General features: G+C 43.0%; 1 protein-coding gene across 1 annotated transcript; it reads right to left on the bottom strand.

Annotated features, from left to right (window-relative positions):
- Positions 1 to 6,042: 6,042 nt before the first annotated feature.
- On the bottom strand, positions 6,043 to 10,109 carry ube2s (ubiquitin conjugating enzyme E2 S). Its single transcript, NM_001016438.2, has 4 exons — positions 10,049 to 10,109; positions 9,175 to 9,322; positions 7,142 to 7,332; positions 6,043 to 6,561 (listed from the first exon to the last, which is right to left on the bottom strand). The coding sequence occupies exons 1-4, from the start codon at positions 10,049 to 10,051 to the stop codon at positions 6,268 to 6,270; spliced, it is 636 nt and encodes a 211-aa protein (NP_001016438.1). The 5' UTR covers positions 10,052 to 10,109; the 3' UTR covers positions 6,043 to 6,267.
- Between the last annotated feature and the right edge of the window lie 4,922 nt (positions 10,110 to 15,031).

The raw sequence follows: 15,031 nt of genomic DNA on the forward strand, positions 1-15,031 counted from the left end.
GGTAACATGAAACCTACCTTTTGGCAACTGTTCCATATCAATCTATGTCAATTTTCTACAAACTAGAAATGAAAGCAGCGATATGACTGGTCGCTGCGGATAACTGCAGTCATGTAGTTGAAAACAATAATTCAAAGTTTTGTTGTATCATATTCACTGCTGGGTTGATCTTATAAATTAATATTTTCTCTTTACCAGGAAACCATCGAATTATGTGAGGAACCTCCCCAAGAGACCGGCGAGGTAACTAGCAAAGAATTTTATTAACACAACACATGGAAAATTCATTTTAGAAGCTTCTTTAGGCAGCTGTGCCTTGGTCCCACTGTGTTTAAAAGGGTTTATTTCTTCTGTAAGCTAGAGGGTTCTATATAACAACAAATTGTATCCCTCTTAACTAGGCGATACTAAGAAATCTGATGTTGATACCTGCCAGCAACAAAGCTCAGGAAAAGAACAAGTGGACATTATAGAGAGCCTCAAAGTCTCCAATAAGGTTTGAGCAGAAAGATCTCAATAAAACTCTTTAGCAATGTACATTTAAATCATCAGTATACTCCCTCTTTCAATATAAGTGAAGGAATAGGGCTTGCAATGAACTTACTCTTAGCCTAGTGTTGTAATGAAATATCTATTGTATTTGTTAATTCTTGCACTGAAGGTAGCAAAAACGTAAACTAACGTTTGATTTAATTTCCTAGGTCGTAGGGCACAGTCAAAGCAAAACACCAATTCTCTCAGAAACCCTCTGTAGAATGAGCTGCTATTTATTTCAAACGGCTTTAGCTTTAGAATGAGTAGGGTTGTTTATAGAGAGGGCCCCATTCCATGGGGCATTCCATCAAAAGCCCAATGCGAGGAAATTGCTTAATGAAGGACTATGGCTAAGGAAGTGTTTATTGGGATTGGTTAAATCTTTGAAAGCCAAACATGCATGTTGTTAGAAGATAATGGGGAGGGACCCATAGTTCTGTGTGTATTTGTGTATTTATTTGAACTATAAATGCTAAACAAAAACATTAACATTAGCGATAAACAAATTGTTTTGTCAGGCATGGATTCACTGCGAAATTACGCATTTCACCATTGGTGAATTTTTTGCAAAACTGCTGTGACAAAAAAATTGCTGAAAAAGACTCTCATTGACTGTAATGTTTTTGAAGTGAGAAAAAAGCGTAAATAAAGTAGTACGGTAGCCGCATTTTTACAAAAAGAATCACTCACTAGGAGAGGGATGGATCTCCTATATTTGCAAGGAGGTATTACAGTTATGTCACATATGAACCTATGAACATATGAACTTCACTATATATTTGTTTAACAAATCTATATCTTATTAGCTCAGGAGTCTTATTATACTTATTTTCTCTGTCCATTTAATCTCTCTCTGTATTACAAGAATATAAATGCTTCAATAAACAAAGTTCCTGAATTAATGTTTTCCTTTATGAAGTGCCCATAAACGTTATCATTAAGATTTGTGTGTTTTCATAGTGTTGCATTAAAAAGTGAAAATTCATGCTTATGTTATGCAGTTTCAGTTGAAATTGGCCTTGCCACTATGGGAGAGACGAGCAGCGGAGAAGCTGGAACACTGACATATATGGCACCAGAAGTGCTTTCCTGCTTTTATGGCAACTATATTGAATATTATTATATAAGTACCAGTTTTAGAAACCAAATCCTTTTTAGGTGATGTTTCATGGTGCTTTCCAACTCAGTCTGGGGCATTTGGTACCATTTGTTTGAAATGAAACCCGCAGTGCTTCACATGTGCTCCAAATGTTTCTATCAGTACAGAGTGACCTAATGTATTTCTTATTCCATATAGAAACACAATGGGGCTGATTTACTAAGACACGAATTCGAATCCGAATTGGAAAAATTCCGATTGGAAAACGAACATTTTGCGACTTTTTCGTATTTTTTGCGATTTTTTCGGCGCCTTTACGACTTTTCGGAAATTATCGCGACTTTTTCGTTATCAATACGATTTGCGCGAAAAAACGCGAGTTTTTCGTAGCCATTCCGAAAGTTGCGCAAAATCTGGCGATTTTTTCGTAGCGTTAAAACTTGCGCGAAAAGTTGCGCCTTTTTCGTAGCGTTAAAACTTAAAAGGCGCGACGTTTCGCGCACGTTTTAACGCTACGGAAAAATCACAACTTTTTGCGCAAGTTTTAACGCTACGAAAATTCGTAATGGCTACGGAAAACTCGCGTTTTTTCGCGCAGATCGTATTAGTAACGAAAAAGTCGCGATAATTTTCCAAAAAAAATCGCAAAATACCGATCATTACGAAAAAAACGCAATCGGACGCATTCGGCCCTTTCGTGGGTTAGTAAATGTGCCCCAATGAGTGGAGGGGTGGATAGATAGAAGGAATATCTGAAAGATCTGTAAATTAAATTCTTTCATGTGCCTTGTGTGAATTATTCTTTAATAGTTTTCTTTTTTACCCAAATATTAATTTTTAGGACGATGTGTGGTCACTGGGTAACACAGTCATTGAAATGGCAGAAGGATATCCCTGTAAGTAAACCCCAGTAATTCTTGGCATGTACCATAACACATAAAGAAGGTGAGGGGGTGTTTATATGCTATTCTGTAATATAGAATAGTACCATCTTATGTAAATTTAACAATGAATGAATATTGAAAATAAAACCTTGTCAGCATCATATTGTTTTGTTACACTATAGCACACAGCAAACTAAATGAAGTTCATTAAAAAAGTCATCTACGGTCCCACTCCAGTATTGATGTGGAACAGATGGTGAGTTATTTCCATTTAAACATGAACAGGGAGTGAGAGGGAGGTGGGGAAATGGGAAAATAAGTGAAAGTGAGAGAGGGTGGCAACATTCTGCTTGTAGGAAAATGGACCCTAATAATTAATCCGGAGGAACAATAGGTCCCACTAAACCTTTAAAAGAGGGGGAGTAACCTCCTATTGCATTCTTGCACAGCTTCTGTGTGTCTGTGATTGGATACAGTGACATCAAGCAAGTCACTTTAAACAAGGAGGCTTATGGGATATTCAGAGCACATGACTGTGATAATTGTATAATCAGTCTTTTAGAAGCATTAACTTTTCCATACATCTGAGAAATTAGATATTATATTAAATCCATAAACAATTTCTTTTTCCAGGAGTGAAACATTCCACGATTTTGTTTACCAAAGCCTAAAGAAATACCCAGCAAAGAGACCAACTGCACAGCAGCTCTTGTCACACCAGTTTATCACAGGCATGAGGGATGTAAGGGGCATAAAGATATATATTCCAAAGCACCCATAATAAATATAAAAACCACTGGCACTCACGTAAAGAAGGTAAAGTTTGCCTGAGTGCAATCCTCAAAAATAGGAAACAAAGGTTGAACATAAAGAAGTCGCTCTCTCGGGTCTTATGTGCAAAAATAAAAAAGTATTTTTATTGCATGGTGAACTGACGTTTCGGCTGAACACCTCAGCCTTCCTCAAAGTTGAAACATGGAGTGCAAAACAAACAATAAATACAGCTAAAGGCGGGAAAATACAGACAAGGGATGTGGGCTAGTGACGTCACACTGGCCGTATACAGACAGCGCATAGTCACCAATAAACTACAATAAAGCCTAGTGAATAATCTAAACTAAAACAGCAACGAAATGTATACATAGCAGCGGGTTTCAAAATAAAACTATGGGCTGTAGCGAATAGAAAGTAACAACGGCATATCTGATCGCAGAGTAACCAAAAGATAGATGCATAGTGTCAATTATAGACCTGTTAGGTTACAGATCCAGTTAATAGTGAAGTTATACATGCAAGAAATACAGGACAAATGAATATATATGTGTATTCTTGATATATGTGTGTTCATTTGTCCTGTCTTTCTTGCCCACATCCCTTGTCTGTATTTTCCCGCCTTTAGCTGTATTTATTGTTTGTTTTGCACTCCATGTTTCAACTTTGAGAAAGGCTGAGGTGTTCAGCTGAAACGTCAGTTCACCATGCAATAAAAAGACTTTTATTTTTGCACATAAGACCTGAGAGAGCGACTTCTTTATGATATATATATATATATATATATATAAATATATATAAATATAAATATATATAAATATATATAAATATATATATATATAAATATATATAAATATATATATATATATATATATATATATATATATATATATATATATACATACACACACACACACACACTAGGGATGCACCAAATCCACTATTTTTGACCAGGCCGAACCCTGAATCCTTTGTGAGAGATTTGTCTGAATGACCAAACTAAATCTGAATTTGCATAAACCAGTCAGGCCAAGGAAGGGTTAAAGAAAACTGTGTGCATAGCACATGCCAAAAAATGTTCAAATATCTGTGTTTATGTGACAAAGTCATGAGATTTTAATTCAGTTCAGCCAGAAGCATGGATTCAGCCAAATCCATTCTCAGCCTGCTTAGTAGAGCAACATCAGGTTCAGTACAAGAAGGAAACTGGTCCTTTCCTCAATCCAAGCAATGTGCTGGAGATAAGGCTGGAGAAACAAGCTCTAGTCAATCCTCTTCAAAGTCAAGTTACTTATAGACATCACTTCAGCAGTGTCATATACTGAGAAAAAGGGAGGCCAAAACAAAGTCCTGTTGCAAGAGACCCCCCCACCACCAATTTTTGGCTGGACAGAAAGGAAACTTATCAAACAACAAAAGAACATTAATACATGCTGCATTTAGACATTTTCAGAAAGAGTGGGGTTAAAGGCAGCTCAGGCCAACTCAAATTTTTATATTTTCCTCAAGAGATTCTGGCAGCCTGATCTGATAAGTCTTCTCTGATTTTAGTCAAGCACATCCTAAGAAACCTGCGCTAACACTGGTAGCACCGATATGCAGGTCATGGTGCTTTATTTTTTGCTGAAAACTCCACAGAATGAATCTGCTACTCAAGAGATCTCTTTCCATCTGGATCCAGACTCTAAATCTCTCACCTTTCAGAGATGGGGTGTGAGAAATCACAACTGGAAAACTAAGGTCCCTCTTAAACTATGCTATCTACTTTGCATACCTTGAATGCCTGCCAAGCACAGGGGGCAAAATAGCCCCAAAAGTTCTGAGCTCATTTGACAGTTTCAGAAAATCATTGCCAGTGCATTTCTATCAAATATGTAAGATCACGTGCCAAGTCAAGGCCCTCATTATACGCAAGACTTACACCAGACCAGTGTACTAAATCTAGTGTATTCTAAAATCATTAGTTCCAAGCAAACAGCAGAATATAAGTACAGAATGTGTATATATGTAATATATTTTAATGTCAGGTGATAAATGGTTGCAAACTTGTCACAGACCCAACACACTAGGGTTTTTAAGATCTCTGCAACCAATTACCAACTACCATCTGAATAGTCAATGTAATGTACCATTCAAAAATAAACTGCAGGTTGTCTTAGAATACCATTTCCTACATTAGAATGCATTTATGTTAAAGGACAGGATACCCCCTTGTTCAACATGAGTGCAGTTAATGGGGCTTATGCTGAACATACTTTTTGCCAATTGTCCTAATCATGAAAAATATTGTGGCTGGTCCTATAAAGACCGAATATGGAAAACTATTAATCCTGTGCAGCCATATCAGCTACCTTAGCCTCACCCTTTTTATTCTTGCCTTGTTTTCTGTTTGTTTGAATTATTAAATATGCAATATAAAATCTTTTTAAAAAAAAAAAGCATGAACACAATGGTTTTTAGTATCTTGAGATATGAAAGGCAGTATATAATGGCCCTTTAACGATTTCCTAAACACATCACTGCAGTGAGAACAAGGAAGGCTGAACTAACTGCCAAATAGACAATAGCAAATATAAGCATAAGGCAGATTGAAAACAGTGTTCGCAACTGGCTTATACGTTTAGATACAACTAGCCAATGAGAGAAGTCCTAGAATGTTTGTTATAGAGATACTAAATGGTCAGGTTAGATATTTTTACTAGCTCAGAAGGTACATTAATGGCAGCACAAGTAGTAAACACAAAATCAAGAAAGTTAAGAAAAAGTATTTTAATAGTTTTATAAGTTAAATAACTTAAGACTGGGAAAAACTAACAAAAGCAGGCCTTTAAAAAACAAAGCGAGGAAAGAATATGGATTTTAATTGACTCCCCAAGTTTCCTCTTGCGTCCCACCCACCCAGTTTAAAAGTTCATATGCAAGATCCATTCATGATCTCCAACCATCCCTCCTGCCCTTTGGTAATGTTTATCACTGGTGCTAAAGCCTCCGGAGAGCTCTCTTTTTGTCTGTCTTCTTTTTTGCTGCAAGTTTCTTGTCCCTATCTCCTGCATGTTTCTTTGCCATGGGTCCATCCCCACTGACAAGTGTGGCTGAGGCAGAGGAGCATGGGTCTGTAGGATCCTTGCCCCTTAAGCTGGAACCCTGGGCGTGGATTTCAGTCATAAGCCTTGCACGGGAAGCGTACTCTTCATAGTTCTCCAGTAAGAGGCGCCCTGCCTCCTCATTCAGTGCTGACTCTGGGTTCGGATGAATCAACAAACACTTTATTGTCTTAAGAAAAGAAATAAATATTTGCGTTAGTGGAAAAACAGCCTATATCCTATAGCTAAAACTTGGAATCTAAAGTAGATGCAAAATTCAGCCATGTAGCTGATGTCTGCTGCAAATGTTAAGAATGCTGCAACAGGAAAAATAACATTCAATTTCATTTTCAGTATATAGACAAATCCAGCATGGAACAAGCACAGTATAAACGTTTATCTTTTCTTGATGCCAACATTCAGCGAATCAGGATCAGTCTTTATATGTGGCATTTTAACTGGTACATCCTCTGAAAAGTAAAAATGCCAACTACAAAAAAATTACTTGGTGCAACCCTGAAACAAACGCAGCACAAGGTTTCAGGGAAGCAAAGCAATTCCATTCTCATGTGCAATATCAGCGCTAAGGAATTAGGTGTGGGCAAGATTGTGTGCCTGGCACCTATAAACTTACATGCAACCGCAGCCTTGTAAATGTTATTCTGTTCCTTTGAACATGACATGCCCTTAAAGAGCTTTATAATGGATAAATCCACTGAGCCCAGTTTCACTATACAAGCTTGTAAATAAAGGAATGGTTACATACTTACCAGCAAAACATGCCTTATGCCTAGCTCAGCTTTCCAGTCTTTCTTTAGCACATTTACACAGATCTCTCCATTAGTGCTAACATTTGGATGGAATATCTTTGTTAGGAAGTATCCCTTTGGTGGTGCTGCTGGGAAGTCTTTGCCCAAAATCAGCTTCATTCGAAAGATACCTCCTGCATATGGAGTGCCTTCTGTAAAATATTTAGAATGTATTTGAATAGTGGAGATTAATACATACACATTACAGAACAGATAGATAAGTCATTAAAAAATGTTGTCGCTAAAATTTACAAGTAGACACCCCTTTCCAACATTAATGTAATAATTAGGGCCTATGCTGAACATACTTTTTGCCTATTTAAATATCTATGGCTTTCATTTTATGCAGTTAACAGGGCAAAATCTGAAACTACCATATATAAGCAAGTATAAGCCGAGGTACTTAATTTTACCTAAGAAAACTGGAAAACCTATTGACTTGAGTATAAGCCTAGGGTGAGAAATGTAGCAGCTACTGCTAAGTTTCAATAATCAGTTAATAAAAGGACAACTCTGCGTGACCCCCTGTGAATTCTACATAAATATATAATGTTGGCAGCTGCAGATTGTCGAGTAATATATCTCCAGAACACTTATGTATTAACAATTAAAGCAAACTGTCATGATATAGTGATAATGGGGCATCTGTCCTTCCATAGGGCTTAGTGAAAACCTGGTGGGAATTATTTTCTACCATAGGTGAAAAAGTGCAGAATGCCAACACAGGTACTAGCTAGGCCCTAGCTTAGACGGAGGAGGAGACTGACTAACTCATTTATTTATGGCAGGGGTCCTCAAACTATGGCCTGCAGGGGGGCCATAGCTTGAGGACCCCTGTTCGAGCCTGTCAGGTTGGCAGGGGCAGCAGGGGGTCACACAAAGGGGGTCTGGAGGGACCCATGGCACCTGACACATTTTGGGTGCTGAAAAACTTGGCTTATACTCGAGTATATACGGAAAATGTAAAGTCAAATTTCTTCCTGTTTATACAAGTGCAACCAAAAGAAGCCCACACACCATTAAGCTCTGAAAAATGGGGTATACTGCCCCCTTTTGAGGCCTATGGAACATGACTTTTTGATTGATAGCTGAAGTAGAAATTGTACCTGGAAGAGACCAGACTCCTGTTTTAGGGGTTAGTCCCAGAAGAAAAACTGTAATGAATGTATACTGGAAAGTTGCTTAGTGCAATATTTTCTCTCACTATGCAAATATAGGTTTTTGTATACACCCATTTTACTAAGGCTTAAAACTACAGGTCACCTGAGAACTACAAGAGTTTCAATAAGGAGCTACTCATTGTTAGAAGACAACTCTCCTGCTTTGCAAATGAATCCAACATAAGATGGGTTGGGGGCCCTCAGTCAGCCCTAGAATTCTTACACCACCACCTAGAGGTGGCAGAAACCTTATGGAGCATAAGGAAGCGCCCCAGCTAACTTGTTATGTGTATAACGTATTATCGGGGGGCACTTGCTCATTAGGTCTATACCCCAACAGGGAGTTCTAGGTGTGCAACAGGGTTTTTTCTTTTGAAATATACTATTGTTTCCACCATACAGAGTGCAGGCTCTTAACATGCACCACTGGGATAGAGGGAACAATTTGTAGGCAATAGGTACCCTGTAAGAGATCTTTTACCAGAGGCCTGTGAAAAATATTTACCTTGTGAGGGGAATTTTAGAAACACCTCCAGTGATTATATAAACTTACCTGATAGCCTGGGCCAGAGATCCTGTTAGCAGAAAACTGCACAGACCTGAGGTACTTCTGTAAGTGACCAGTGTGAATGTGCAGTAAAGTTAAAAGCTGACTTTGTAAACTGCACTACACATGTGCTGGCCCGGGGCAAGAAGGAAGAATCGGAGGGTTGCGACAAAGTTTTCATACAGAAGAACCCAGGGTCGGTGCAGTTTTGAGACAAAAAATTGAAGATCTTTGGCAGTAACACTACTGAACCATACATTCCTAATTACAACTCAGCTATACCTCACCTGGTCCTTCAATGTTAACTTGGACATCAGTTATATCTTCTTCATTTGGAATGATCTTTATTCCTTCTGGAGGGTCAGATGTCAGAGTGGAGACTTCTTTATAGACCTGACGAATGATGTGTGGGGGCAAGTTTTCAACGTTTGAATTCTGTAAGAAAAAAAAGATAACTAATCATTACTAAACAATAACCATATCTAGTTGCTTTATAGTAATTAGTACCAACTGACTAGGAAATCCGGTATCAAAGCAGCATCACAGGCTGATACCTCTCATTCATAACTCCCAAAACCCAGCATTATGCTCATCATAAAGAACTGCTGGAGATCTAGAGTAGGGTATGATAACCAAATAAGACCAGTAGCGATATCACGGGCCAGACAAGGCAACAACAAAATCAGATGCAATAGTAAATGTATTATCAGATTGAAAATATACAGATATTACCATTTCCCTAAGCCAGTCAGGCCAACCTACAGGCCCAATTATACAAAACATTTCCCTGGTACCAGTATGACAGCTCCCTGACAGCTCAGATGCACATACAGAGTCCCCAAACTCATGGGGTACAAAGCCAGCGATGGAAACGGATGGGAGAAGTCAGAAAGGGTTTCGGGGAAGATTAGGAAATGTATTTCCTTCCCAGTCAGCCCTCAGAGGGGTAGAAGCTGAATGTACAGCACATGATGCTGCCAATCTAGGTATATACATTAGCAATGCTGCCAATCTAGGTATATACATTAGCAATGCTGCCAATCTAGGTATATACATTAGCAATGCTGCCAATCTAGGTATATACATTAGCAATGCTGCCCTGACACAGTGGAACTGCGCCTCCCCCGATCCCCATAAGAGCAGGAAAGCCCCGATACTTACCATGCCTCTCTGTGCCAAACGGGGGACGGAGGAGAACTGTTCAGCGCCGTGACGGTGTTTGATTCTCTGAGGCTGGGTACGAACAGTCCAGGCCTAACTGTAATTCTACCCAATTAAAAACAAAAAAAAAGGATATGACGTTGGTGAATAACACGGTCTGGGCCTAGTCCTGCATACAAGCGTCAACACTTATAGTTTCTTCTATTTTTTACTTTATTTTTTTTTATATTTCCTTCTTTGGTTCCCACCCCAGTTCCCAGACCCAAGCCACCTATCCTTCCTTTCACTCCCCCGGCACTAAGCCTCTCTTGCTTACCGACGCCCCTTCATATAACCTTCGGCTGCTTGTAGGCACGCCTCACTCCCACTCCGCTAGCTCCTCCAATCGCAAACGTGGCGCGTCACGTGTTTACACCAATAAACTGCTAGGAAATGGAACCCGCCCCCATTGAAAGTGTTTGACATTTGCGCTAACCAGTAACGTAGCAGAATCATTAAGTGACAGCCGTAAGAGGGAGGTTGTTAGGCTGTTACCGATTGGACAGTTTGAATATAACTAAGTGACGTAGCTGGATTGGGTGCAGTTATGTAAAGCGTACGTTAGTTTTTGTTCCTGGGGAAGTGAGAGCGCTGGGCCATAGGGTTTCCGGTGGTTGCTAGGGGGAATGGTTATAGGACGGCCGAGGTGTACAAGGCTGGTTGTTGCTGTTCTTACCGCCGAATGCTATTTTTAATAGTAATAGCAAAATAAAACTGCTAATAAAAACAGCTGTGTGTCTGCAAATGAAGCAAGTGAATATTTGTTATTGATATAGAGGCCGACAGATCTACATTTCAATTGTTCTGCGCATGAGTCTCAATGAAAGTGATTGGCATGTATTTAGCTGACAGGCTGCTGGACTAGGGCAGGGGTGTCTGTGTTGTAAGGGAGGCCTGCAATAACTGGCCAGAAAAGAAATAAGGATGGAATTTAATATAATTGCTTATAGTTTCTAGCGGATATCACCTTGTCTGAACAGTCTTGCATGTGTCTTGGCCACACTCCCACAGAAGGCAAATTCTGGACAATCAGTAGCCTGCAATGCTGCAAAGAGTATTTGTGTACAAGCCACAGCAAGCAGGATACTTGCCCCCTCATTGCTGTACAAGCCACAGCAAGTAGGATACGGACCCCCTTCATTGCTGTACAAGCCACAGCAAGTAGGATACTGACCCCCTTCATTGCTGTACAAGCCACAGCAAGTAGGATACTGACCCCCTTCATTGCTGTACAAGCCACAGCAAGTAGGATACTGGCCCCCTCATTGCTGTACAAGCCACAGCAAGCAGGATACTGGCCCCCTTCATTGCTGTACAAGCCACAGCAAGTAGGATACTGGCCCCATCATTGCTGTACAAGCCACAGCAAGTAGGATACTGGCCCCCTTCATTGCTGTACAAGCCACAGCAAGTAGGATACTGGCCCCCTCATTGCTGTACAAGCCACAGCAAGCAGGATACTGCCCCCCTTCATTGCTGTACAAGCCACAGCATGTAGGATACTGGCCCCATCATTGCTGTACAAGCCACAGCAAGTAGGATACTGGCCCCCTTCATTGCTGTACAAGCCACAGCAAGCAGGATACTGGCCCCCTTCATTGCTGTACAAGCCACAGCAAGTAGGATACTGGCCCCCTCATTGCTGTACAAGCCAGAGCAAGCCAGATACTGGCCCCCTCATTGCTGTACAAGCCAGAGCAAGCAGGATACTGGCCCCCTCATTGCTGTACAAGCCACAGCAAGTAGGATACTGGCCCCCTCATTGCTGTACAAGCCAGAGCAAGCCGGATACTGGCCCCCTCATTGCTGTACAAGCCAGAGCAAGCAGGATACTGGCCCCCTCATTGCTGTACAAGCCACAGCAAGTAGGATACTGACCCCCTTCATTGCTGTACAAGCCACAGCAAGCAGGATACTGACCCCCTTCATTGCTGTACAAGCCAGAGCAAGCAGGATACTGGCCCCCTTCATTGCTGTACAAGCCAGAGCAAGCAGGATACTGGCCCCCTTCATTGCTGTACAAGCCAGAGCAAGCAGGATACTGGCCCCCACATTGCTGTACAAGCCAGAGCAAGCAGGATACTGGCCCCCTCATTGCTTTACATGCCAGAGCAAGCAGGATACTGACCCCCTCATTGCTGTACAAGCCAGAGCAAGCCGGATACTGGCCCCCTCATTGCTGTACAAGCCAGAGCAAGCAGGATACTGGCCCCCTCATTGCTGTACAAGCCACAGCAAGTAGGATACTGACCCCCTTCATTGCTGTACAAGCCACAGCAAGCAGGATACTGACCCCCTTCATTGCTGTACAAGCCAGAGCAAGCAGGATACTGGCCCCCTTCATTGCTGTACAAGCCAGAGCAAGCAGGATACTGGCCCCCTTCATTGCTGTACAAGCCAGAGCAAGCAGGATACTGCCCCCCACATTGCTGTACAAGCCAGAGCAAGCAGGATACTGGCCCCCTCATTGCTTTACATGCCAGAGCAAGCAGGATACTGACCCCCTCATTGCTGTACAAGCCAGAGCAAGCAGGATACTGGCCCCCTCATTGCTTTACATGCCAGAGCAAGCAGGATACTGGCCCCCTCATTGCTTTACATGCCAGAGCAAGCAGGATACTGCCCCCCTCATTGCTGTACATGCCAGAGCAAGCAGGATACTGCCCCCCCTCATTGCTGTACATGCCAGAGCAAGCAGGATACTGGCCCCCTTATTGCTGTACAAGCCAGGGCAAGCAGGATACTACCCCCCTCATTGCTGTACAAGCCAGAGCAAGCAGGATACTGGCCCCCTCATTGCTGTACAAGCCACAGCAAGCAGGATACTTGCCCCCTCATTGCTGTACAAGCCACAGCAAGTAGGATACTGGCCCCCTCATTGCTTTACATGCCAGAGCAAGCAGGATACTGGCCCCCTCATTGCTTTACATGCCAGAGCAAGCAGGATACTGGCCCCCTCATTGCTGTACATGCCAGAGCAAGAAGGATACTGCCCCCCCTCATTGCTGTACATGCCAGAGCAAGCAGGATACTGGCCCCCTTATTGCTGTACAAGCCAGAGCAAGCAGGATACTGGCCCCCTCATTGCTGTACAAGCCACAGCAAGCAGGATACTTGCCCCCTCATTGCTGTACAAGCTACAGCAAGTAGGATACTGGCCCCCTTCATTGCTGTACAAGCCACAGCAAGCAGGATACTGGCCCCCTCATTGCTGTACAAGCCACAGCAAGCAGGATACTGGCCTCTTCATTGCTGTACAAGCCAGAGCAAGCAGGATACTGGCCCCCTCATTGCTGTACAAGCCACTGCAAGCAGGATACTGGCCCCCTCATTGCTGTACAAGCCATAGCAAGCAGGATACTGGCCCCTTCATTGCTGTACAAGCCACAGCAAGCAGGATACTGGCCCCCTCATTGCTGTACAAGCCACAGCAAGCAGGATACTGGCCCCCTCATTGCTTTACATGCCAGAGCAAGCAGGATACTGGCCCCCTCATTGCTGTACATGCCAGAGCAAGCAGGATACTGCCCCCCTCATTGCTGTACATGCCAGAGCAAGCAGGATACTGCCCCCCTTATTGCTGTACAAGCCAGGGCGAGTAGGATACTGGCCCCCTCATTGCTGTACAACCCAAAGCAAGTAGGATACTGGCCCCCTCATTGCTGTACAAGCCAGAGCAAGCAGGATACTGGCCCCCTCATTGCTGTACAAGCCAGAGCAAGCAGGATACTGCCCCCCTCATTGCTGTACATGCCAGAGCAAGCAGGATACTGCCCCCCTCATTGCTGTACATGCCAGAGCAAGCAGGATACTGCCCCCCTTATTGCTGTACAAGCCAGGGCGAGTAGGATACTGGCCCCCTCATTGCCGTACATGCCAGAGCAAGCAGGATACTGCCCCCCTCATTGCTGTACATGCCAGAGCAAGCAGGATACTGCCCCCCTCATTGCTGTACATGCCAGAGCAAGCAGGATACTGCCCCCCTTATTGCTGTACAAGCCAGAGCAAGCAGGATACTGGCCCCCTCATTGCTGTACAAGCCACAGCAAGCAGGATACTTGCCCCCTCATTGCTGTACAAGCCACAGCAAGCAGGATACTGGCCCCCTTCATTGCTGTACAAGCCACAGCAAGCAGGATACTGGCCCCCTCATTGCTGTACAAGCCAGAGCAAGCAGGATACTGGCCCCCTTATTGCTGTACAAGCCAGAGCAAGCAGGATACTGGCCCCCTCATTGCTGTACAAGCCACAGCAAGCAGGATACTTGCCCCCTCATTGCTGTACAAGCCACAGCAAGCAGGATACTGGCCCCCTTCATTGCTGTACAAGCCACAGCAAGCAGGATACTGGCCCCCTCATTGCTATACAAGCCACAGCAAGCAGGATACTGGCCTCTTCATTGCTGTACAAGCCAGAGCAAGCAGGATACTGGCCCCCTCATTGCTGTACAAGCGACAGCAAGCAGGATACTGGCCCCCTCATTGCTGTACAAGCCATAGCAAGCAGGATACTGGCCCCTTCATTGCTGTACAAGCCACAGCAAGCAGGATACTGGCCCCCTCATTGCTTTACATGCCAGAGCAAGCTGGATACTGGCCCCTTCATTGCTGTACATGCCAGAGCAAGCAGGATACTGCCCCCCTCATTGCTGTACATGCCAGAGCAAGCAGGATACTGCCCCCCTTATTGCTGTACAAGCCAGGGCGAGTAGGATACTGGCCCCCTCATTGCTGTACAAGCCAAAGCAAGTAGGATACTGGCCCCCTCATTGCTGTACAAGCCAGAGCAAGCAGGATTCTGCCCCCCTCATTGCTGTACATGCCAGAGCAAGCAGGATACTGCCCCCCTTATTGCTGTACAAGCCAGAGCAAGCAGGATACTGGCCCCTTCATTGCTGTACAAGCCACAGCAAGCAGGATACTGGCCCCCTCATTGCTTTACATG

The sequence above is a fragment of the Xenopus tropicalis genome, chromosome 7 (assembly GCF_000004195.4).
Source record: "Xenopus tropicalis strain Nigerian chromosome 7, UCB_Xtro_10.0, whole genome shotgun sequence".
NCBI lineage: Eukaryota > Metazoa > Chordata > Amphibia > Anura > Pipidae > Xenopus > Xenopus tropicalis.